The sequence below is a fragment of the Harpegnathos saltator genome, unplaced genomic scaffold (genome assembly GCF_003227715.2).
Source record: "Harpegnathos saltator strain DR-91 unplaced genomic scaffold, Hsal_v8.6 scaffold198, whole genome shotgun sequence".
NCBI classification, from domain to species: Eukaryota; Metazoa; Arthropoda; class Insecta; order Hymenoptera; family Formicidae; genus Harpegnathos; species Harpegnathos saltator.
This window is the reverse complement of record NW_020229981.1, coordinates 27,115-52,106: the sequence shown is the minus strand read 5'-3', so window position 1 is coordinate 52,106 and position 24,992 is coordinate 27,115. Positions and strand designations below refer to the sequence as shown.

The window sequence follows — 24,992 nt, the reverse complement described above, 5'->3', positions numbered from 1 at the left end:
CAAGGGATTTAGTGGGGTAGAGAATACATTCGTAAAAGGCCGAAATATATACATAAGATGTACCGAGGACGTCTCTATGCCGCTCACTAAACATCCAGAAGAAGTGATACGTGAATGTCATGAGGATTTAAATTAATTTTAATTTAAATAGGTTACAATTAATTTAAATATCTGTCTTTATAATAATTTAAATTTAAAGTGGCTTGGTAGGGATTATCTAAATGTATAAGTACTAGATTAATTTGTAAATTTAATAATAGATCCAAAATTATTAAAAAATTAGTTATATTCTGTTCGTGGTCTTAATCATTATGTTTTTATAAAAAATTATCCGATATGAAAGAAATAAAGTATCTAATATTGAAAGAAATAATAAAAATTATCTAATATTGAAAGAAATAAAGTATTCAAAGATTAAAACATCAGAAGATATATTATTTACAAGAGCTGTTTGGTAAGTTTCAAGCCTAACAATGAAACATTTATATTTTCAACAAAATGGGTTTTATTTTTCAATATATTCTCCTTCTAGCTCGATATATTTCGTCCATCTCTTTTATAGTCTGTCAGCAAAATAAGTTGGATTATGCCCTGCAAAATATTCCTTTACGGCGGCGATTACTTCCTCATTGATCGCGAAATTTTTCCTCTCAATCATTTCTTCATGTTCGGAAATAAAAAATGTCGCAGAGTGCTAGATCAAGTAAATGGGGGGAGGGGTGGTTCGTGTCGTAATTCGTAATGTAATTCATGCAATTTGGCCATGACGATTGCAGATACATGGGGTGTGTTGTCCTAGTGAAAAAACACCTTTTTCTTCTTCAAATGCGGTTTTTTTTACGATTTCTTCTTTCGAATGTTCTAATAATAATGCATAATATGCGCCAGTGATAGTTCTTCCTTTCTGAAGATAATCGATGAGCAATATGCCATGGCTATCCCAAAAACCAGTTGTCATAACAGTTGTAACTTTTCTGACCGAATAAAACATCTTCACCTTCTTCGAGCAGATTCGCCTGGTGAAGTTCACTGTTTTGACTGTTCCTTACTTTTCCTTGTCGAATGTATTTTTGGTCCAGTATCAACAAATATGGCACCCATCAGCTTTCTCATATCCAAATCTTCATATAATCTTTTGAATACACATTCAGAAGATATGCCTGCGACATCTGCTATCTTTCTGACTTTCAGTCTCCGAACGTCCAGTACGATTTGATATACTTTGTCGACTACTTCCTTAGTCGTTGTAGTTTTTGGGCGACCTGGACGTTTATCATCAAACACACTTATATGGCCACGTTTAAATTCGGTAACCTAAACTTTCACCGTTGAAAATGAAGGAGCAGAGTCACCGTAAACAGAAGCCAACTCGGTTTTGATTTTTGTTGAAATTCCCTTTTAGATTTAAGTATTTAATCACAGAACGATATTCGATTTTTTTCATCATTGAAAGTATACTAATACACGTATAACTGATTGTCAAAACAAAACTAAGCGTTATATATGACTGAACATTTGGGAGCACTTATTAAAAAAATGTAGTTTTGACAGCTCACAGCAGTTTCCGACCAGTAACATTACCTTCATGTTTAGGCTTGAAATTTATCAAACAACATATGTCCTACGACTTTTATTTTGTAGTTGTATAGTAATATTTATTTATAATAATCTGCTGTAATGTAAATATATATTATTTAGTTTATTATAAATAGAATATTGATATTTACGATTTGCAACTTATATGATTAATAACAATTTTAAACTTAAATAAAGGAGGAAAGACAAAAAAAATTCAATGAGATCGAGATATATAGAAGCGAGCGCATAAAGAAGCGACAATACTTGCGTCAAATGGCAATTCAACAATTTTATAAAAGTATGCAGATGCTGCAGGCCAATGCAAAACGCGAAAAAAACGAGCCCTTTGAGGATTATGCAATTTCGTTGTACCGTCAAACTGCACCAGATTTCAAGGAACGAGTAAAAGATTTAGAGCAAAAAATACTCTATCCAGTAAGCTCAACAATAAATATAGATGCTTGATTGTTTTTTTATCTGCCGATCTGGTGTGCATTTTTTATTCGTCGACATACAGGGTTGTCCATTTTATTTAATCGAAATATTTTGTCAGGTAAGCCAGATCGTGAAAAATGTTTTAAATAAAAGTTGTAAAGGTCAATGGGAGACACACACTGATGATCTTGCGGTCAATTTTCAAGGTTATCTGAAAGTCAACTTTGATTTTTCAAATAGGAACCATTATTTTTGACTCCAGAAATGAAAAGAGCGGAAAATTTTAGGTTCAGATAGATAAATTATGATAGGAATCCCATGACATTTAAAGATCATTTTAAAGCTAAATACATATCAGTAAGATTTCATATCGTGGTATTATTGGGATGACGTCTGTTTGGATAACGTTGTGCTTAAAATCTTGCAGCTACTATGTGATTTCCACTACATTCTCCTAAAATCTGAATCATATCAACAATCTCATTCGGAGGATAATCAGCCATTATTTGAAAAAACTTTTCTATGGTTTTCTATTACACTGCAATTTTCTAATTTACTATTTTAATATACCAGGAAAATAATGTATCAGAATTAAGTAAATTTCCGCAGTTGCCATTTCTGGTGTCAAAATTGGAGATTTTCATTTGAAAAAATCACATAGACCTTGAAGTGACCTTAAAATTTGATCTGAAGGTCGAAGTCAAGGTCATCAGTAGGCGACCCCTTTTAGCCTCTACAACTTTTGTTTAAAACATTTTTTAATACCTCCTTTACGTTACGAGTTGTTTGAGGGCATTGATAAAAAATACATATTTGTCTTTAAAATAAATGTCATGGGACTTCTATCATAATTTATCTATCTGAATTAAAATTTTTCGCTCTTTTTATTTCTGGAGTCAAAAACAGTGGTTCCTATTCGAAAAATAAAAGTTGACCTTCAGATAATTGTACCTTGAAAATTGACCTAAAGGTCAAAGTCAAGGTCATCAATGCGTGTCCCCCATTGACCCCTACAACTTTTATTTGAAACATTTTTTACAATCTGGTTTACCTGACGAAATATTTCCGATTATCGATTAAAATGGACCACCCTGTATATAGCATCACATTGTAGTTTTAAAATATATTTAACATGATAAAATAGTGTTTTCTATTAATATGTTTATTATTAAGACTGCTGATTGTGTATTCTAACTCACGTTGATTAACAAGATGGTTCATTAACAAAATCTTTAAATTATTAATGTAAACTTAGCTAAATTTATAATTTGCTTTATTTAAATTATAATAACAAAATTTGATCTGTAATTTTTAAAATAAAAGGATGTATATTTACAATTACCAATGATTACAATAAATGTAAAAACAATTTACATTTTATTACTTACTAATGAGATGGTTATATAAGTGAAAACATTTAAATTATTTGCAGACAAATTTGTCGATATTTAAATTATTTACAAGGAATAATATTGCAAGCAAATAACAGAATAAGTTCCATTTGATTTTGCTAATTTAGTTTTGCTAGCTTAGAAAAGGTATGGAAAATATATAAAGAACAATGGATAAAATTGGCCGATGGATGGATGGCCCGATTTAGGCCCATCGTGGAAAATGAACAAAACATATCATTTTTATAGGATTTTAACCTGCTGAACACGATGCCGTCGTTAGTTTTCTAAACTCCAGGGAGCATGTTTAAATTCGAGAATTTATCATCCAATATTCGAATAGCCTGGAAAACCTTTGCGTAAACTTTGAAGCTATTGCAAATTCGTGTATTAACTAAATTAGTTGAAAACAGTTTAGATTTTCGATTTAGAAATATTTTCGATTTAATATTTGAAGGTGTTTTTTTTTTTATGCAAAGGAGGATGCTAAAATATGTCGATTTTGGCCCCCAAAGGAAAAGTGAATAAACCTTGAAAAATCATTGTTTGGGTCCTCAGATGACAGGAAATAACAATTATTTATCCGACCAGTAGGAAACATTGCAAGAATAAGGTCTGAATATAGTAAAAAATGTTATTAGCCAAAAACTTACAATTACTGATTATTCTAGGCGGGTCATACTTCCATATGGTTCTTTATAAGTCACTTATAAGTCACACCTTATAAGTCACACAACGGTGTATAGAAAGAACAACTTTAAATGATGAAAATATTGTGGCGTACGGTATAAATAACACATCACTCAATAAGTTCGTAGGATGACTAATAAATCAACTTTTAGGCAAAATTTGACTTTATTCATCTACATAGTCTCCTTCAAGAGTGCTACATTGATTCCAACGCTTCTCTAACATTTCGATGTCTTTTTTGTAGAACGATTTATCTTTGGCCTCAAAATAGGCTTCAGTTTCGGCAATCACTTTTTCATTGGAGCCAAATCTCTTTCCCTGGAGCATTCTTTTTAGGCCTGCAAACAGGTAGTAGTCGCTGAGAGCCAGATCCGGAGAATACGGTGGATGGGGAAGTAATTGAAAGTGCAATTCGTGCAATTTTGCCATTGTTGCGAGCGACTTGTGATACGGTGCATTATTCTGGTGAAAGAGCACTTTTTTCTTCTTCATTTGGGGTCGTTTCTTCGCAATTTCTTCCTTCAAACGCACCAATAACGCCATATAATATTCAGTATTGGTGGTTCTTCCTTTCTCAAGGTAATCAATGAATAAAATACCTTGCGCATGCCAAAATACGGAGGCCAAAACCTTACCAGCTGACATTTGCGTTTTTGGTCGCTTTGGGCGGGTTTCGCCGGTTGCTGTCCACTCAACTGACTGTCGATTTGACTCTGGAGTGTAGAGATGGATCCATGTTTCATCCATTGTCACATACCGCATCAAAAAATCCTTTTTATTGCGCTGAAACAGCTCCAAACAGCCCGCTGAATCGTCGACACGTTGCTGTTTTTGATTAACTCTGAGCAAACGCGGTACCCACTTCGAACAGAGCTTCCTCATGGACAAATGTTCATGCAAAATGGTGAATACACTGCCTTCTGATATCTTTAAGGTGTCAGCTATCTCACGTAACTTCAATCGGTCAAAACTATTTTATGGACTTCTTTTATGTTTTCTGGAATAATTGCCGAATTTGGGCGATCAGAGCGTTCAGCGTCATCGGTATTTGTACGGCCGCCTTTAAAATCAACAAACCATCTTTACCATTTGTCTCGATGGAGCAGAGTCTGAATAACACTTGTCAGGCCATTGCTTTGCTTGAACGGTATTTTTTCCCATTAAAAACCAATGCTTTATTAACGCGCGAAACTCAGATTTTTCCATTGTTTTCAAAATTAAAACAGTAGCGTCACTAAAACCACTGTAACTTGTGAATTAAACGTCCGATTGTCATGAAATTTTGACACGTATCATTTGAAGGCTAGTACTTCCTAAAAATCATATGGATTTGTCAATAGTAGCGCTATCTATATGCCGTCCTATGAACTTATTGAGTGATGTGTTAGTCGTTCGGTAGTAGGCTCAGCGAGAGTGCGCTGCGCCTAATGCCGCGTCTCCGGTCGTCGGCCGCATCGCAGGCCGTTTGATCTTTCGTATAGTATAGTATAGTAACATTATATATTCTCAATCAACAATTTTTTTTGTTCTTGAAATTGCATATCACCGAATGTGAAACAAGTCAATAAACTATACTTTACCTTCAGGGTGTGTTTCTTCCGGATGGATACCGCGTCGTAATTCAGCTTTGTGCCCACGTTTCGCAATCATTGCAGCTTGCATCATTAGGGCTAGGAGCTCCGATACTGAGTCTTCCTGGTTTGTGATTGTCCTTATATACTCTTCCATTCTTCTAAGCGGCGGTTGGGAGAAATGGGGAACAGGGTGGGGGAAATGTTTCGACCAATCATATTAATTAGCCAGCTGGTCAATTAAAAAATATCCCAACAATGTTAACCGAGATAAGAATCTTCAGGTGAACCCTATTTGGTACGCTGTCCTCCCGGTCTTTTAATTTTTTAATTAAAGTAATTCTGAAGAATTAAGAGATAGATGAGGCAAAGTGTTGTTTATTGACTTGTTTCACACTCAGTGATATGCAATTTCAAGAACAAAAAAAATTGTTTATTGAAAATTCAATGAGAATGTATTGGGTGAGTGCAAAAGTTCGTGCGGAGTTTCAATAGATGGAGTTATAAGCGTCGTAAAGTGTTGTCATTAATACTTCCATCTACATATTATATAACGTTGGAAAGGTGACGTCTTCAGCTGTTATTAAAAAAATATAATGTTACTATATGGAAGAGCAAACGGCCTGCGATATGCCGACGACCGGAGACGCGGCATTAGCGCAGCGCGCTCTCGCTGAGTGTGTTTCCGTACGACTACTTGTGCCGTATGCAACAATAACTTTATTTTTATAGTTTTATATTTAAAGTTGTTCTTTCTATACACCGTTATAAGAGTGGCTTATAAGGAACCATACGGAAGTGTGACCCGCCTAGAATAATTAGTAATTGCAAGTTTTTGGCTAATAACATTTTTTACTATATTCAGACCTTATTCTTGCAATGTTCCCACTACTGGTCGGATAAATGATTGTTATTTCCTGTCATCTGAGGACCCAAACAATGATTTTTCAAGGTCCATTCACTTTTCCCTTGGGGGTCAAAATCAACAATTTTTTGACATCCTCTTTTGCTAACAAATAATATATGATGTCACAGATGTCACATGATGTCACAGATCACCCATATTTCGGGGAGGAAATGCCGACGTAGTTTTCCTGACTCCCCCACTCCGGTCCGGCTGGTAGGCACCCCGGTGGGGTTTTAGCCGGTAAGAGTCTGGCATAACCCCCCTCCCCCAAGGGGCGGGGGTATACATGAGGATTTCCCCATTGTTAACAAAAAAAATTACCCGTATCACTCGATTTTTTGTAAACGTGACATTTTAGGGAAAAATGTTTCTAACAAAAGTTGTATGGTTTGAAAGAGGACATAGCAACTATACCATTTTGTTCATAGATGGCGCCACTTTCGAGATATTCACTGATCATTACTTTTTTTAAATGGAAATCTGAATTTTTATTATATCCTCTTTTTCTACCAATTAATTTTGACAACTTTTGTTTGAAACATTTTTTTATTTATTTAATATTTTTTGGGATATTTAAGAAAAACTCGGTAACTTTTTTGATATTTAACTTACGATATCTCACTAACTGTTTATCGGAAGAAAATATGATACTAGACTTTTTTACTCTATTTGATCTCAAGAATATATTGTTACAATAGCGTCCTGATTTTTAATTTGATGATTTTGAAATTTCCAAAGGTCGAAAAATTAACAAAAAGTAGGACATTATTTTAATAATGTATTCTTGAGACCAAATAGAATAAAAGAGTCTAGTTTTATTTTTTCTTCCGACAGCGATTACAGAAATATCGTAAATTAAATATTTAAAGAGTTACCGAGTTTTCCTTAAATATCTCATAAAATATTAGGCAGATAAAAAAACGTTTCAGACAAAAGTTGCTAAAATTAATTAGTAAGAAAAGAAGATATAATAAAAGATTCGGGTTTCTATTGGAAAAAGTAATGATCAGTGAATGTCTCGAAAGTGGCGCCATCTATGAACAAAATGATATAGTTATTATATGTCCCCTTTGAAACCATAAAACTTATGTCTGAAACATTTTCTCTTAAAATATCGCGTTTACAAAAAAATCGAGTGAAATGGATGATTTGTGACATCGTGTACATTATTTGTTAGCAAATTTTGCATAAAAAGGGAACACCTTCAACTATTAAATTGAAAATATTTCTAAATCGAAAATCTAAACTTAACTTTACTTAACTTTAGCTAATTGAGCTAGTACATGAGTTTGCAATAGCTTCAAAGTTTATACACAAGCTTTTCGAGCCATTCGATCGTTGGATGATAAATCGTCGGATTTGAACATGTTCCCCGGGATTTAAAGGAAAACTAACGACGGCATCGTGTTCAGCAGCTCAAAATCTTATAGAAATGATGTATTTTGTTTGTTCCTCACGATGGACCAAAATCAATACTTTTATTCATTGTTCTTTAAGGGGTGAAACTACCCTTTAAAGTTTGATATCTTTTATTCTATCTCGATAACTATTGCAGATAGAAAACATTTTTTCAAATAAAAATTATACGGTTTTTTATGAAAAATGAAATAGGCTTGGTTAAAATACAAAAAATATTTTTAATAATAAGCAAAATGGCCGTATTAGGTTTAATTAATTAAATTATTAATTTTATTATGTAGAAAAAAAGTTAGCATTTTTCATTCTGAATCTACCCATATATAATGTTATTTCTTATGTTTTATATTTAAATTATACATTATATTTAAATTGTACATTGCAATTTTATAAGTGGTGATATCATAAGCAAAGTGCTTGGTAACATGCGTATGCGCTTAATCGCGACATTGCTACGCAAATGACGGATGTCTATTTATATCTTTTGAACGCATTTTAATTAATACAACAATATACAATAATTCAGAAACTATCAGGTTGTCTAAAAAGTATTGAGCCTTTTGTGCACGAGATAGCGTTAGTATCCTAAATCTCAAGGTATATGAGTCGCAGCAGGTCAGACTTAACGTCATGTGACAATTGAAGCTAGTAGACGTACAAAAAGTGTTGGAATTTTTATAATCAGACGTAAGGTATTGCGCCGTGAAGATGAGTGAACTTTCCGCAAAACTACGCCACATTTTACAATTTTATTTCGATAAAGGCGCAAATGCTGCGCAGGTCCGTGAAGAAATTTGTGCTGTTTATGAGCCAGATACGTTATCAAAAGCAACAGCCAAAAGATGGTTCGTTGCTTTCATTCTGGAAATTTCGATGTCCAAGATACTCTTCGCCACCAAGTGGGCCACCAATCATAGAAAAAATGGATGATATTCTGGCAAAAGTCGAGCAAGACCGGCATGTGAGCAGTCATGACATCGTCAATGACCTAAACATCCATTACCAAACAGTGTTAAACCATTTGGAGAAAGCTGGCTACAAAAAGAAGCTCGATATTTGAATGCCACATGATCTGATTCAAAAAAATTTACTCGATCGAATTTCTAACTGCGGATCTCTATTGAAACGTAACGAAATCGAGCCATTTCTGAAGTGGTTAATCACGAGTGATGAAAAGTGGATAACCTACGACAACAATGTGCGAAAAAGATCGTGATTGAAGCGAGGAGAAGCTCCACAGTCTGTGGCAAAGCCCACACTGACGCCCAGGAAGGTTATGCTGTGTGTTTGGTGGGATTGAAAGGGCATCGTGCATCATGAGCTGCTGCCGCTAGGCAGAACGATAGACTCAGACCTGTACTGTCGACAATTAGCGCGATTGCACCTAGCAATTCGAAAGAAACGGCCGGAATTGGTCAACAGAAAGGGTGTCGTATAACACGCTGACAACGCCAGACCGCATATATCTTTAACGACTCGTTAGAAATTGAGAGAACTTGGCTGGGAGGTTTTAATGCATCCACTGTATAGTGGACCCGGACCTGGCACCGTCAGACTATCATTTGTTGCGGTCCCTGCAGAATGATGTTAAGTTAGTTTCAAAAGAGGCCTGTGAAAACCGCGTGTCACAATTTTTTGACCAGAAACCACAGAAGTTCTATAGCGGGATAATGGTGTTGCCGGAAAAATGGCAGAAAGTCATCGAACAAAATGGTGCATATGTGGTTTTATAACGTTATTTTCAAATAACAATAAATGTATTCTCATTTGAGAATACATTTATTGTTATTTGACCTCCAAAAGCTCAATACTTTTTAGACAATCTAATATTAACACATAAACGCGGGTCGCCGAAAATTTTTTTTTATTTGTAATATATATTCCACATCACATTATTTTTGAGTGTATTTAATATAACAGACGAGAAAGGTATGCATGTCAATTTATATTAATATATTATACATATATTATATAGAGACATTACGATTTTAAATATTTATCAATGTCTAGGTATGTCTCTTGCTCTGCAATAAGTATGGTATAAATACTCTGCAATGAAACATTTCTTGTTATACGTTAAGGTGCTTGTAATATTGGATATGGGAATAAGTTTCCGCCCTTTTCAGAAAGATTTCGCCAGTGGTACTAATTTCGTGTTTGATGGAACGGCTATATTTGTGTTTTGAAGATGTATTTGTGAGCTTTGAATTGTAGTAGTAGACATTTGTTTGAAGCGTAAACATCATTTTTTTTCGCGTCGAAAATGGCAACATTTACCCCAACGAAGCATTTGCGGGAAGTGTTACTCCATTACTATATTCTGAAGAAAACTGCTGCTGAAATGCATCGAATGCTTGTTGATATTTACGGCGATCATGCTCCGTCGAGTACCACGTGTAAAGAATGGTTTCGGCGTTTTCGAAGTGGTGATTATGACGTAAGCGACCGAGAACGCGAAGAGGCACCTAAAAAATTCGAAGATGCACAACTGCAAGATTTACTCGAAGAAGATCCGAGTTGAACGCTCGAAGATTTTTCAAACGAGTTAAATGTTGATAGATCTACCGTCGGAAAACGTTTACATATGTTGGAAATGGTCCAAAAATCAGGAAATTGGTTGCCACATCAATTGAAGGAGAGAGACATTGAAAGACACGTCTGGTGACGTGCGAGATGCTGCTTCAAAGACAAAAAAGGAAGGGTTTTCTGCATCGAATTGTCACTGGCGATGAAAAATGGATCTACTACGACAACCCCAAACGACTGAAATCATGGGTGATGCCAGGTGAACCAGGTTCATCAACTCCAAAACGGAGTAACCATGGTTCAAAAGTTATGCATTTGGTGGAATCAGAAGGGCATTATTTATTATGGGCTTATTGTTAACTTATCGACCTTTGAAAATTACAAAATTATTAAATTAATAAAAGTTAGGGCACTATTATAATAGTATATCCTTGACAGTAAATAAAGTAAAAAAATCTAATACTATTTTCTCTTTCGATGAATAGTTAGCGAGATATCGTAAGGTAAATGTTGGAAAAGTTACCAAGTTTTCTTTAAATATCTCAAAATATATTAAGCAAATAAAAAAGGTTTCAGACAAAAGTTGTTCAAGTTAATTGATAGAAAATGATGATATAATAAAAAAATTTGGATTTCCATTTAAGAAAATTGATAATCAGCAAATATCTCGAAAATGGAGCCATTTATAAACAAAATGCTATCGCTGTCCTATGTCCCCCTTCAAGCTAAACAACTTTTGTCTTAAGCATTTTTCGATTTAACGCAGTGTTTCTGAGATATTTCTGAGATATGGGTTCTTTAAAATGGGACACCTTGTATATATACAGTGCCTGACGCAAGACATACCTTATAACTTACTTAATAACCATATAGAATGATAGAACTACTCACTGTCAACTTAAGCACAAGGATCCCTATCATTTTGTAAACAACTTATAAATCGAGATATTCATAAAAGAAAATTAGCGGATCACGTGCGCACGATATAATACATGCTCTGTAGATGTGAACTTAAAAATGGTTATATCTTACGTATTGAGAAACAATTTTCCGCGTGTCGCTCGTATCATTACGTTATCCTTAGCTACTAGCATATAGCTATTGTTGTTAAGAAGTAGTCGCTTTTCAATCATTTTCGACTAGCTTTTGTCATACAAAGCGCGTCCCATAGTGTCACTCGAGTTAATTCGATAATCTTCTCTCACGAATAACTTGAAATTACACGTTGTTTACAAAATAACAATGGTCTTTGTGCTCAGGTTGACGTACTTTGCCATTATTCGTGGATTGATACATTTTGCGGCAGACCCTGTATACAAAGTGGTCTTCTCAAATGGAACTTCTTAAATTAAAAAAATTTTTTTGATTATATGAAAAAATGTCTAAGGAAAAAATTGCATCATTCGAGGAGATAATTATAGTAACAGAAAAAATTATTTTTTTAAAGTCATTTTTCAGAGATTTGAATATCAAGGTACTTTTTTTTTCTTTATGGAATTATATATTTTTGTTTGCGCGCTTTTATAGCCAACATTGAAAAAGAGTTTTGCAACTTATCACAATATAACCTTTAAATGATCTTGAACATGAAAAATTACGAATGTTTGAAAAAAGTCATATATCTATGTTATTTAACACAAAAATTTGTTAAAGTACATGTTTAAAATGATGCTTACCGATCCCAATACCCTTTTGAATACGAAAATATAGATATATTTCTGTGGTTATTTTGTGCATATAAATATATATTTATTATTATAGTATATATTATTATAGTATATATTACAGTTTATTATTATAGTATATATTATAGTTTATCTTGATACTACAAATTCAGCATAATATTTGAAATACCTAATAAAATATTCATTTTTTTATGACTTCGCCTTTAATAAATAGAATAACGAGAAAAACCGAGATTGATTCAATTAATCCCTGTACTGATGCATTAAAGCTTCTACAAAATGCAATGATATTTTGTTTTTGTATGCTTTGTTCATATTAATCAATTGTTTCTATTATTCTACTTACAAAAATATTAAAATTTTTATTGTTTATTGTAAAACATTTATTGTAATATCTGTAAAAAATTACTATGGAATAGATTTTGGTCTATCTGTTATTTAATAGATTAGATTAGATTTTTGAAAACTGAACTTTAATGCTTTCCTTCGCTTAAAACAATTTTTATATTTGTTGAAATAAAGTTTGCTTTCTATCTGAAAAACTTTTCAATTTTAATAACGATTAATTCTCGAAATAAATTATAGTTACAATTTTGGAAGAAAGAAAAATTTGACTTCTGAATTCAATTCTTTTATTACTTTTATATGTAGATTTATGCTAAATACTGACATGATGATTATGATTATGCTTACGTTGTTTTGTATTGTTTGTACTAATACCTTTTAAATCTTTTATTTATTATCTGTAAGAAATCTATATTAAGTAATCAATTTTTATCTTAGGATAGAGAATCCAAGATACATGTTAGTTACCGAAAAGGTAGTGTGGACGAGGAATTCTCGGGAAGAATCAGAAATTTTGAAGATAAGCTGAAAGGAACAGCACCTTCTGAGAAGAAACCTAAGGACCTTTTACGTGCTATTGGTTTGTATATATTTTTTAATCTTTATATTCTTGTGGTAAAGGTTTTTTATAGCTAAATATAGAAATTTGAATTCTTCTAATGCGTGTGCGCATGCATGCGTGCACGTGTTGTGTATATATATCTGTATATATATGTATTAGGTTATTCGGAAAGTTCGTTTCAAATTTCGCGCGCTCCACATTTCTATGTAATCAGTAAGAGGGCGCTGTACGAGGGCGCTCTAAACGATTTTATGTTTGTCAACAAACATTCCCGGATCTATGAGCCCGCTAAGGAAACTTCGCAGATCTTCCTAAGTGCAACTATTTCGTCAGAAATCAGTTTGAAAAATGGAGAACCAAAAAGTCCATTTTCGTCATGTGATGCTATATTGCTTTAAACGTGGCTTCACGGCTTCGCAGACCCTGAATGAGATGTTCTCAGTATATGGAGATGCCTGCGTCACTCACCAGACAGTTCGAAAATGGTATCGAAGATTCGAAGCTGGCGATTTCAACATGGAATATCAAGCTCGCTCAGGCCGGCCTCAGGAGGTTGATGAAACGCTTCTTATGGATCTCGTGCACGAAAATCCTCGAGTGACAGAGAGAACTCGCCGACATTCTGCACAAGTCTGTTTCCACCGTGCATGACCATCTGAAGAAGCTAGGATTCTCAAGTCGACTGGATGTGTGGGTGCCACACGAAATGAATGAACGGCAGTTGCTGGAACGTGTGAACGTTTTGCGATATGCTGCAACGGCACCAAAAAGAACCGTTCTTGAAGAGGATCATAACAGGCGATGAAAGTTGGATCCTATACAATTATGTTAGCCGCAAGAGGTCGTGGGGAACCAGCGACGCATCTACGCAAACAGTGGCCAAGACGGGGCTTCATGCGAAAAAGGTTCTTCTGAGTATCTGGTGGGATTTTAAGGCCGTGGTATATTATGAGCTTCTTCAACCAAACGAAACCATCAACGCGGCGAAGTACAGCCTTCAACTGGACGAACTGAAGACTGCCATCGCACAGAAGCGCCTTGAATTGGCCAACAGGCGTGGAATTGTTTTCCATCATGATAACGCCAGACCTCACGTCGCAATGCCTATCCGTAGGAAGCTGTTAGACTTCGAATGGGACGTTCTTCCTCATCCTCCATATTCTCCCGACCTTGCCCCATCTGACTACTATCTATTTCTTTCTTTAAAAAATTTTCTTCGGGACAAGAAATTCGAGTCTTTGAAAGTCCTCAAAAGTCATCTTGATAAATTCTTCGCCAATAAGAAACCTTTATTTTGGAGCAAAGGCATCATGCAGCTTCCTGAAAGATGGGCCAAGGTCGTTGAACAAAACGGTACATATTTGCTTCTATAAAGTTCCTCTTTGTGTAAAATATTGCGCTCTTAATTTATTTCAAAAATTTGAAACGAACTTTCCGAACAACCTAATATATACAGGGTGTTATAAAAGTCCCGGAAGAGCAGAAAACTCGAAAAATATGAGCCCTAGAAAAAATGCGAAGCACTGGGTTTTTATGATTTTTTCCTGGCTATCTGACTGTGACATTGGATTTAATCTTGACAATGACCTTGAAGGTCATTTCAAAGTCAGGTCAATTTTTTTAAATGGGACCCTATACTTTTGATCCCAGAAATGGAAAGAGCGGAAAATTTTACGTTCGGATATGACCTTGAACACTGCCAAATTTGACCTCTGAAGGTCACATAAAGGTCTAAGCTTGTTTTAGAAAACGCGAATATCTTCGAAAATGCACTTGCTAGGGAGCAATGTTACGCATAAGAATAAGAATGTAGAGGTCAACGAGGGACATTCAGCCGTGACCTTGCCCTTATTCTCAAGGTCATGAATTAAGATTATTATTAAGGTCAAACCGGACTTTTTTAGGACTGAAAATCCATACTTTTGACCTAAAAGTGTCAAGATTGAAAAATTTTGCGTTCGGATATGACGTTTTCAACCTTGACTTTGTTCTCAAAATTATGCGTTTTACATTACTTCACTGATCGTGAAGTCTACTGAAAGTACAGCATCTCGGAACCCGACCACTGAAGGCAAGGTGGCTCAAACCCGACCACTGAAGGCAAGGTGTCTCAAACCCGACCACTTAAGGCGAGGTGTCTCAAACCCGACCACTGAAGGCAAGATGTCTCAAACCCGACTACTGAAGGCAAGGTGTCTCAAACCCGGCCACTGAAGGCAAGGTGTCTCAAACCCGACTACTGAAGGCAAGGCGTCTCAAACCCGGCCACTGAAGGCAAGGCGTCTCAAACCCGGCCACTTAAGGCAAGACGTCTCAAACCCGGCCACTGAAGGCAAGGTATCTCAAACCCGACTACTGAAGGCAAGGCGTCTCAAACCCGACCACTGAAGGCAAGATGTCTCAAACCCGGTCACTTAAGGCAAGGTGTTTCAAACCCGACCACTGAAGGCAAGGTGTCTTAAACCCGGTCACTAAAGGCAAGGTGTTTCAAACCCGACCACTGAAGGCAAGGTGTCTTAAACCCGACCACTGAAGGCAAGGTTCAGTTAATCCCGGCCACCGAAGGCGAAGCATCTTGTAACTCGGCCTGAAATTACAAGAGATGTTCAAAATGTTCCCCATTGACCGTTTGACAGTGTGCTAAGCGGACGTACAAATTGTCAGTCGCACTCCTTATCATTTCTGGAGGTATTGCAGCACATTCGTCTATGATCCGTTGTTGAAGCTCATCCAGGTTACGAGGTTTAGTGAAATAAACTTTATTTTTTATGTAGCCCCAAAGAAAGAAATCAAGTGGTGCAATATCGAGCGATCTCAGTGGCCATTCGATTGTTCCTCTTCTACCTATCCATCGATTAGGGAAAGTATCGTTTAAATAGTTCCGAACAATGCGTCCATAATGTGGCGGTGCCCCATCTTGCTGGAACCAAACATCATCAAAATTATCACCAACAATCTCTTGTATTGATGGAACAATTTGGTCTGTTAGAAGCTGCAGATAGGTTTCTGAGTTCAAATTCCCATTTATAAGAAAAGGCCCAATCACTTGATTATCATAAAGACCTGCTCAAACATTCAATTTTTGAGGTCACTGCGTATGTGCTTCAAGCATCCAATGAGGATTTTCGTTGTCCCAATATCTAAAATTATGACGGTTTACCTTACCAGTAATTTCAAAAGACGCTTCGTCTGAAAAAACGATATTATGCAAAAAGTTCGGTTGCTGACCAATTCTTTGCATCATAACTTCTGAAAATTGCACCCTGCGGTCAAAATCATCCTCATTCAACTCATGGTGGAGATGAATTTTGTAAGTGTGGAACTTAATGGTCTTTAGATTTTTGGAAATCGACAATACACTCATTTGAAGCTGTTGAGATGTTTTTCTAATTGACAATCTGGGATTTTCAACAAATGATTGGGCTACTTCAAATTGTCGCTCTTCTGTCGTTTGGGACCTTGGCCTCCCAGATTTTTGGCGGTTTTTATTACTCCCAGTTTCTACAAATCGTCTGATGGTGATACAGTCGATATTGAAATACCTTCGTTTTCATTACGAAAGTTTTCATTGAACAGCAATCTCACTTCACTGTATGACCTTTGTCTATCCCCCCATCCTCTCATCATCAATAGCGAAATTCTCTCATGCTCTATAAGAAAAGCCATTTGGAATTGAAAGCAAAAAATTTGCAAAAATTTGGTATAAAAAATTCGGTTTCTTTACCTTTAAATAAAAATAATAAGTAATGTACCGTTGATCGTTAATAATAATATGATAATAATTCAAAACGGACTAGAATGACACCAAAACTTGTTAAATCGATGAAAACTCAAAAACAATCTATTATCTGTTTGACACTGATAGAATCGAGACAAATAAAAACCTTGAAGCATACACTTTATCGATGGCGAATAAATTTTTCGGATACCGATCCTGGGATTTTTGAGCTCGCTGAAACCGAATTCGACGTCGGATTTTGCAAATTCAAGATGGCCGATTCAAGATAGCGGCCGATATTTAAGAATAATAAAAATTGGATCTCGTTTAAGGAGTTTTTGAAGTCGTTTCTGAAATCGGATCCGACGTTGGATTTTACAAATTCAAGATGACCGATCCAAAATGGCGCCCGGTATTGAGAAATTACCAACAATCGGAGTGTGACCTCGTACGTAACGTAAAATCTCACTCTTCACATTATGGGGGAAAAGTATGTGATGTTATATAGATAAAGTATGAAAACATCATATCCGAACGTAAAATTTTTCAATCTTAACACTTTTAGGTCAAAAGTATGGATTTTCAGTCCTAAAAAAGTCCGGTTTGACCTTAATAAAAATCTTAACTCATGACCTTGAGAATAAGGGCAAGGTCACGGTTGAATGTCCCTCGTTGACCTCTACATTCTTATTCTTATGCGTAACATTGCTTCTTACCAGGTGCATTTTCGAAGATATTCGCGTTTTCAGCCTAAAACAAGCTTAGACCTTTATGTGACCTTCAGAGGTCAAATTTGGCAATGTTCAAGGTCATATCCGAACGTAAAATTTTCCACTCTTTTCATTACTGGGGTCAAAAGTATGGGGTCTTATTTAAAAAATTGACCTGACCTTGAAATGACCTTCAAGGTCATTGTCAAGGTCAAGTCCAATGTCACAGTCAGATAGCCAGGAAAAAATCATAAAAACTCAGTGTTTCGCATTTTTTCTAGAACTCATATTTTTCGAGTTATTCTGCTCTTCCTGGACTTTTATAACACCCTGTATGTCACAATGTCTAACACAGTTTGTATAAACCATCCGGATAAATTATATTACATTTGCGGTCAGTATGTCCTCGAGAAACAAAGATGTGATATTAATAATTCTATTAAAGTGTCGTACTTTCAATATTTCAATCATGAAATCCAATACTGAGATAAAAATTGGGTTCCGCATAAAGTACACAACCACGTCATGAAGAATGTTATTTTTGTTTATGTAACTTGCGCGGTTTTAATAGTAAAATTAAACATCTTATAAAATATCCAGATGTAGCATCTGTTACGAAACCTATTCCCGTAGCCTCAGAAAATCTTTCAACTTCTCTAATAATGATAGATGAATGTAAAAAGGAACCTACATTTGAAAAAGCATCTGATAATTTGGACTTTATTTCGTATGACTGTGATGTTACTCCACAATTGATCGAACAAGTTGCACTGAATGATTTAATCAGAGATTTAGATTTATCGAAAGAAAAGACCGAACTATTAGGATTTTGATTATAAGAAAGAAATCTCCAAACTACATCCTATACTAATAGATGGAACAACCATCTATTAGTATAGGTTTCGTGAAAAAAGATTTTTGAAATTTTTTTCTGAACAAGATTCCATGGTATTTTGCAATGACGACCTGGTTTATTACAAGAATTCGGAATAGAGTACTATCTTAAAGATTGGAGAGTTTTCAAAGATGCTTCTAAAACAAGTTTAAAGGGTGTTCTTTTACACGATGGAAATAAATATGCTTCAATTCCCATATTTCACTTGGCGTACCTACACGATTCTTATACCAATATGAAACTCATTTTTGAATTAGTGCAGTATGAAAATCATAAATGGAAACTTTATGGTGCCTAAAAGCAATTAGCATGATTCTTAGGCAGCAAGGTGGCTACACAAAATTTCCTTGTTTCTTGTATGAGTAGGATAGCAGAGCGCATGAGTTGCATTGGAAACAGAACAATTGGCCAAAAAGAAAGTCATTGGAAGCAGCTTCACGAAATATTGTGAACGAAACATTGATTGATCCGAGAGACGTACTGCTACCATTCTTGCTCATAAAGGATCAATGAAGCAGTTTGTTAAAACATTAAATGAAGACAGTAAAGCTAAGACTCCATATATGCGGTGAGCTCCGGTAAACATATGCAGAAAGCGACTCCTATGCGCGGCAGATGTTAATCAATGGCTATTCTATTCGTTGAGTTTTGGAACATAGCCCCGTATGCATCACTAATATACTCCATATTTGATGAATTTTCATTATTTATAAAATCCATGTTTGATAGTTTCATACGACATAACGATATAACCAACAAAGCTACAAACCTACATAACCTATAAACCTATATAATCTACAAAGTCAGACTCTAAACATTCATATTTTCACGTTCCGAAAATCGTCCTGCGTACGTATGACATGCGGCATAATGCGGAAAAATTAAAATATTTTGATTTCAACGCCGTGCGATGCGTAGTCGGAGCTTACCACAACCGGACCTGTGTCTGTCTTCTGATTAGTCACCGCAGTATTTGCCGGAACTTACCGCATACATAAAGTAGCTTAAATGTTTCCAGTACTTCCTTAAAAAATTCGTATCTTTAAGTAAAGCTAAAAGTAAAGAAGGAATTTTTATTGTCCTGATATTAGAAGGCTTATGAAGGACGATGATTTTGTGAAAACGACGATAGAAAAAAGCATGGATGAGTTACAAGAAAGTGATCAGAGACTTCTTAGGAAATGTGAAAGAAAAAAATTACAAGGTTCTTGTTACAAATATGTTGAATCACTTTAAGAATTTGGGATGCAACATGAGCCTTAAATTTCACTTTTTGCATTCCCACCTTAACTACTTCTCTGACAATCTTGGAGACGTGAGTGAGGAGCAAGGTGAACGTTTTCATCAGGATATTAAAGAAATAGAACAAAGATATCAAGGAAAGTGGAATATGCTAGCTAACTATTGCTGGTGTTTGGAAAGAGGTGAAACCAATGTTACTCACAAAAGACGTTCCAATTCTCGAAGCTTCGAAGAGAAAAAAAAGATTCTACAAATCACTTTGAATATTACTAGACGACATTTTCATGCCTTATCTTGCCTTAGTTGGCTGGATCATGCTCTATCTCATCATCCTGGCCATATTAGATCCACCATTTTGAATTTCCGAATTTTGACTTCAAAGTCGTAATCAGTGACCCAAAAAACCTTTTGGTAGAAATTCTTAATTGAATTATAACGACTTTTTATTTTCGGGCCGCTATATTTTATCCACCATTTTGAAAAGCCAAATTCTGCCTTCAAAATCGTAATCAGTGATCTGAAAAACGCTTTGATACAGAATTCTAAAGAAATCGGTCTGATAAAATGTTCGGTGCTTAGGTACCAAAGAAAATGGCATTTGTTAATATAAAGTGTCCTCAGTTGTAAAACATTTCGGAAACCACGTACATGCATTTCCGTAGATTTTCTTTATGAGGAATCCGAATTTTGATTGTTTGAATTGTTGACCAAATTAACGAGTAATATCGCGTTTGAAAGTTGTGACGCCTGGTGTGCGTCCATGCAAGTCCTTCCCGCTTACGTCGTAGAATAGGGCTCCGCCGAGACCCGGCCCGTCGGAACCCAAAGGCGGGAAGGGATCGTGCTCAATTGACGAGTTGACATGTGAGTTAATAATGCTTTATTAAAAGAATAATTGATCTAGCAAAATATAATACGCCGAGATCGGCCGAGACGGCAGCGGTGATTCTGTTCGCAAACTGGGTCGCTTAACCAGTGTCGTTTCCGATTGCCCTCCCGTGACGATACGGCGGTCGCTTCCGTTCGGGGATCGTTCGCCCGCTGATCGCCTCTCCTCGCAGAGGCGATCAGTCGTGCTCGTTGTCGCGATACTCGCGACGTGCGCCCGTGACGCAAAATCGGCACGCTTGCCGAGGCTTTCGGTCTCAGGAGGTTCCGCTCCCGAATGTCGGTCTCGCTCGCGACGGTGGGAATCGGGCACGGATTAGCCCGTGGCGCTTATGCGAGGGGAACACGCCCGCAGGATGGCGAGGACACTTGCCCCGGTGATAGGCGAGCACACTCGCGTAGACGCGGCGAGGACTCTCGCCCCTGGGAATCACGAGTACGCTCGTGTCGGGTACGGCGAGAACTCTCACCCGGGAAATCACAAGTACGCTCGTGTCGGGTACGGCGAGGACTCTCGCCCCGGGAAATCACGAGTATGCTCGTGTCGGTTACGGCGAGGACTCTCGCCCGGGAAATCACGAGCACGCTCGTGTCGGGTACGGCGAGGACTCTCGCCCCGGGAAATCACGAGTATGCTCGTGTCGGTTACGGCGAAGTTCTCGCCCCGGGAAATCACGAACACGCCCGTGTCGGGTACGGCGAGGACTCTCGCCCCAGGAATTCACGAGTACACTCGCTAAAATGCCGGAGAACTCTCGGGCGGGTCGGTGACTCGTCTCTTTCCGACGAGACGTCAGAAGAAAAAGGTCCCTCTCGTGAGTCGCACGGCGCCTTATATCGGCCGCCCGTACGACTCCGGTTCCCCCTCCGTATCTCGTGGCACGGAATACATGTGACGGCCGCATGCCGCGCGCGTCGAGGCGGTTCTTGCCTCCACGCGCGTACCGCGTGCTCGCTCGCTCCTTTGTTCATTTCGCTCGCTCGTGGCCCCTCTCGCTCGCTTGCTCGGTCGTCCGCTCGCTTGCACCCTGCGCAGGGTGCATAACCCGTGGTCGAAATGCATTTCGCGCGGCCCGATTCGTAACGATCGGCGTATCGTTACAAAGTTATTTCCATCTAAAAATGTCAAATAACGGCCCTTTTTGCACGTTTAGGTTAGAATATTTTAAAATTCTGACATGCTAGACAAATTCTGCGGCCAGATTCAGATTCAGCGCAAAAAATTATGCAGAAAAACACCCTTAGATCTTAATGGGGATTCGAAAGTGTTATTTTCGCAGCCCTGTGTAATCAACAGTTATTTCTGCACAGTTGCTTTTTTTCTTTTTCTTCAGCTATTAGCTTTTTCTTCACTATTAGGTTTTTATTTTTATTTTTCAATAAATCCAGAATCGCTTTTAAGGAAATAATGATTGCTTTATAAGTACTTTATAGCCAATCATCTGTGCTGCACCAAATATATCGTATTATGTGACCACATTCCTCGCCCCGCACAGCGGCTTCACCCTCATCGCCTACAGTTCGGATTACTATTGTCTCCTTATTCTTATGTCTATGACATAAACATAATAATTAATAACAACTTTTCGACTTTTTTTGTTTACATATATCTATTCATTCACTTGTCATATATGATATACAGGGTGTCTCAGAACTTTGGGACACGGGCTCCGTAGGCACATAGAGCCAAGTGAGAAGAACAAAAAAGTCCTCTACCATAATGTGAAAATCGTAATAGTTTTTTAGTAATAACCGCGTAAAGTTTACGTTTTCCACGCCCATCGCGGCCTATAGACGCTCCGCGGCAAGCTGTGTGCGTAGGAGCTGAGCAATAACGCGTCTCGTGCTGACTGTCGCGATGACGCCTTGGCGCTTTGACGCCGCGCGACGGTCAACGCGAGCCACGTTATCGCTCAGCCCCTACGCATACAACTTGCCGCAGAGCGTCTATAGGCCGCGCTGAGCATGGAAAACGCCAAACTTTACGCGGTTATTACTAAAAAACTATTACGATTTTCACATTATGGTAGAGGAATTTTTTGTTCCTCACACTTAGCTCTATGTCCCTACGGAGCCCGTGTCCCAAAGTTCTGAGACACCCTGTATAAGCCTTCAGCCATTTGTCTGTCACATTATTAATTTATTTATTTATTATTACTTTACTGTATGACTGCTGACCGTTGATCCAATATCATTTATTACATCTGCGGTAGACTATCCATGCTGTATTATTACTTTTTTTAAAGACAATATATTGGCGTTTGCCCATTAGCTATAACATCTTTATTCATTCATTATTCAATTGGTTGATATAGATGTGGGACTCATTTTAAAGTTTTTATTCGGATTTATGAACTGATTGGAAATCTATGGTGTTAACTGCCTCTGCCTTCTTTTTATATATATAATGTATATGTTTTCGGTTTGGATATTTGTATGCTAATGATGATCAAATATTATAGTCGAAATCTTCCGTATAAACTACTGTAATTTGGATTATATGCTCTTCTGCAATTATCTTTGACTCTCTTTATTGTCCTTTTTTTACAATTTTGATCTTATTATGTGTTGCAAACTAATTGTATAATATTCCTTTATATAGGTAAGATTGAAAAAACTGACTGGAACGTAAAGGAAATTGAGAAGAAAATCGAAGAGAATAAAATGGGGCGCAGTGTGCGCCACGATCGCATAGAAAGAGTGCCGAAGTGGAGTCGCGAGCAGGTTAGCATAAAATACTCAATAGCGCTGACGTTCCTACATTTTTTCAGATGTGTATATGTTTTATTCAGTTTTTAGCTCGGCAGATCAAAATGGAAAAGCGGGGCAACAATCAGAGAGACACTTACAGTAAGTACGCTGACATAGACAATACTCTGAAGAATATAGGCAAGAAAATCCAAGAAGGAAATGTGCTTGGCTATAATAAAGTTTCAGCCATGGCTGAACAATTTTTAAATAAAACTCAAGATGCAGAGCCGAAGATGCAGAAATCGGTAAATAAAAATTTACGATTTTTACAGGAAAGTAGTAAAATGTTAATAGAAATTTTATGTTGCATCAATATTTGTCATATCTCATGTCTATTGTCTTGCAAGGATTTGATTTAATTGTAGAAACATCCAAAAAATATATAAGTTATTCTAATGGCCAAACATTAGAAAAATGTAAGTAGATCTAGTTAAGAATGATCAACCGATTCCTATTCACTGTGTCCTTATTAATTTTTTCAAAATAATCTGTTGACATACTATAACTAGCAACACGGCAGAAACCATAAAGTGCAAGCATCATGTGACTGTGAATCACAGTATGAACTGAATAAATAATACTTAGCATATAAATTCATAAAAATAGAAATGTGACAGACTGTACTGGCATTATGTTATAATAGAAACATAACAAGAATAGGACACGGTTTTCCGAATGATTCTATTGATTACAAAGTATTTATTAAATTAAGATGTTGATTGGTATCGTCGGATTTGACATTACCATCTTTCCACTTACTCGTTTGTTTGCGATGATCTGATCGCATTTTTGAATGCCAGTAGCATTTTTAAAGTGCTTAACGTTAATCTCATTTATATTTTGAATTATTTTGATGTAAAATTAGTTCTTCTGTCTGAAAATAAAATTGTCAGCTGACTATACATTTAAAAGTGCTTTCGAAGACTCTCGGAAATTCTTGAAAATATTTGTATTACCTTTCGTTATGTTATTAATCTGTGATGGAATGAGATACATTTTTGATAGCAACAATTATCATAAAGCGTATGTGTCCTTTAGAACATATATTCAAATCAGATATGAGGTGCATAAATTAATTCGTGCCTTTACATTTCGTACCTTATAATTTCGTTTTAAAATTAAATAGTTTCCCGTTTTTTTACGGTTTATAAGTGTATACCATTAAGTTCTCAAAACATTATATTGGACGATTGCATAAGTTCATGCCCAATTTGAAGATAAACTTTAAAGGTTAAATTTTAAAGAATACAGTTTTATTAATCAATTATATAGTCTCCATTCTTCTCTACAATTGTTTTCCAACGATCTACAAACTTGTTGATTCCATTTTTGAAGAAAGAGCTTGGTTTTCCTTGAAAAAAGGTTCATGACGTGGTTTTCGACAGCTTCCCCGAGCTTAAGATTTTCGCCATTCAAACTATTCTGCAAAGATCGGAATAGATGAAAATCTAAAGGCGCAATATCTGGAGAATATGGTGGGTGCTAGAGAATTTCTCATTGCAACTCCTGCAGTATTCGCAGCGTCTGTTGGGCGACGTGGGTCTAACATTATCGTGATGGAAAATGCTGCCTTTCCGATTGGCCAAAACCGAACGTTTTTCTCGAATAGCCGCATCGAATCTAGTGAGTTGCTCACAGTACTTGTCTGCCATAATTGTTTCGCTGCGTCGGAATAGCTCGAA

The 24,992-nt window shown here is 36.6% G+C and overlaps 1 protein-coding gene across 2 annotated transcripts; it reads left to right on the top strand.

Annotated features, from left to right (window-relative positions):
* Positions 1-1,775: 1,775 nt before the first annotated feature.
* Positions 1,776-24,350, top strand: LOC105190491 (F-actin-monooxygenase Mical). Of its 2 annotated transcripts, none has more exons than XM_019844772.2 (4): positions 1,776-2,013; positions 12,983-13,124; positions 23,162-23,283; positions 23,352-24,350. In XM_019844772.2, exons 1-4 carry the CDS (start codon positions 1,852-1,854, stop codon positions 23,667-23,669), a joined length of 744 nt encoding a protein of 247 aa, XP_019700331.2. In that variant the 5' UTR covers positions 1,776-1,851; the 3' UTR covers positions 23,670-24,350. The 2 variants fall into 2 exon arrangements, with proteins under 2 accessions (XP_019700331.2, XP_019700327.2); XM_019844768.2 differs by having other exon boundaries at positions 23,331-24,350.
* The last annotated feature ends 642 nt before the right edge of the window (positions 24,351-24,992 follow it).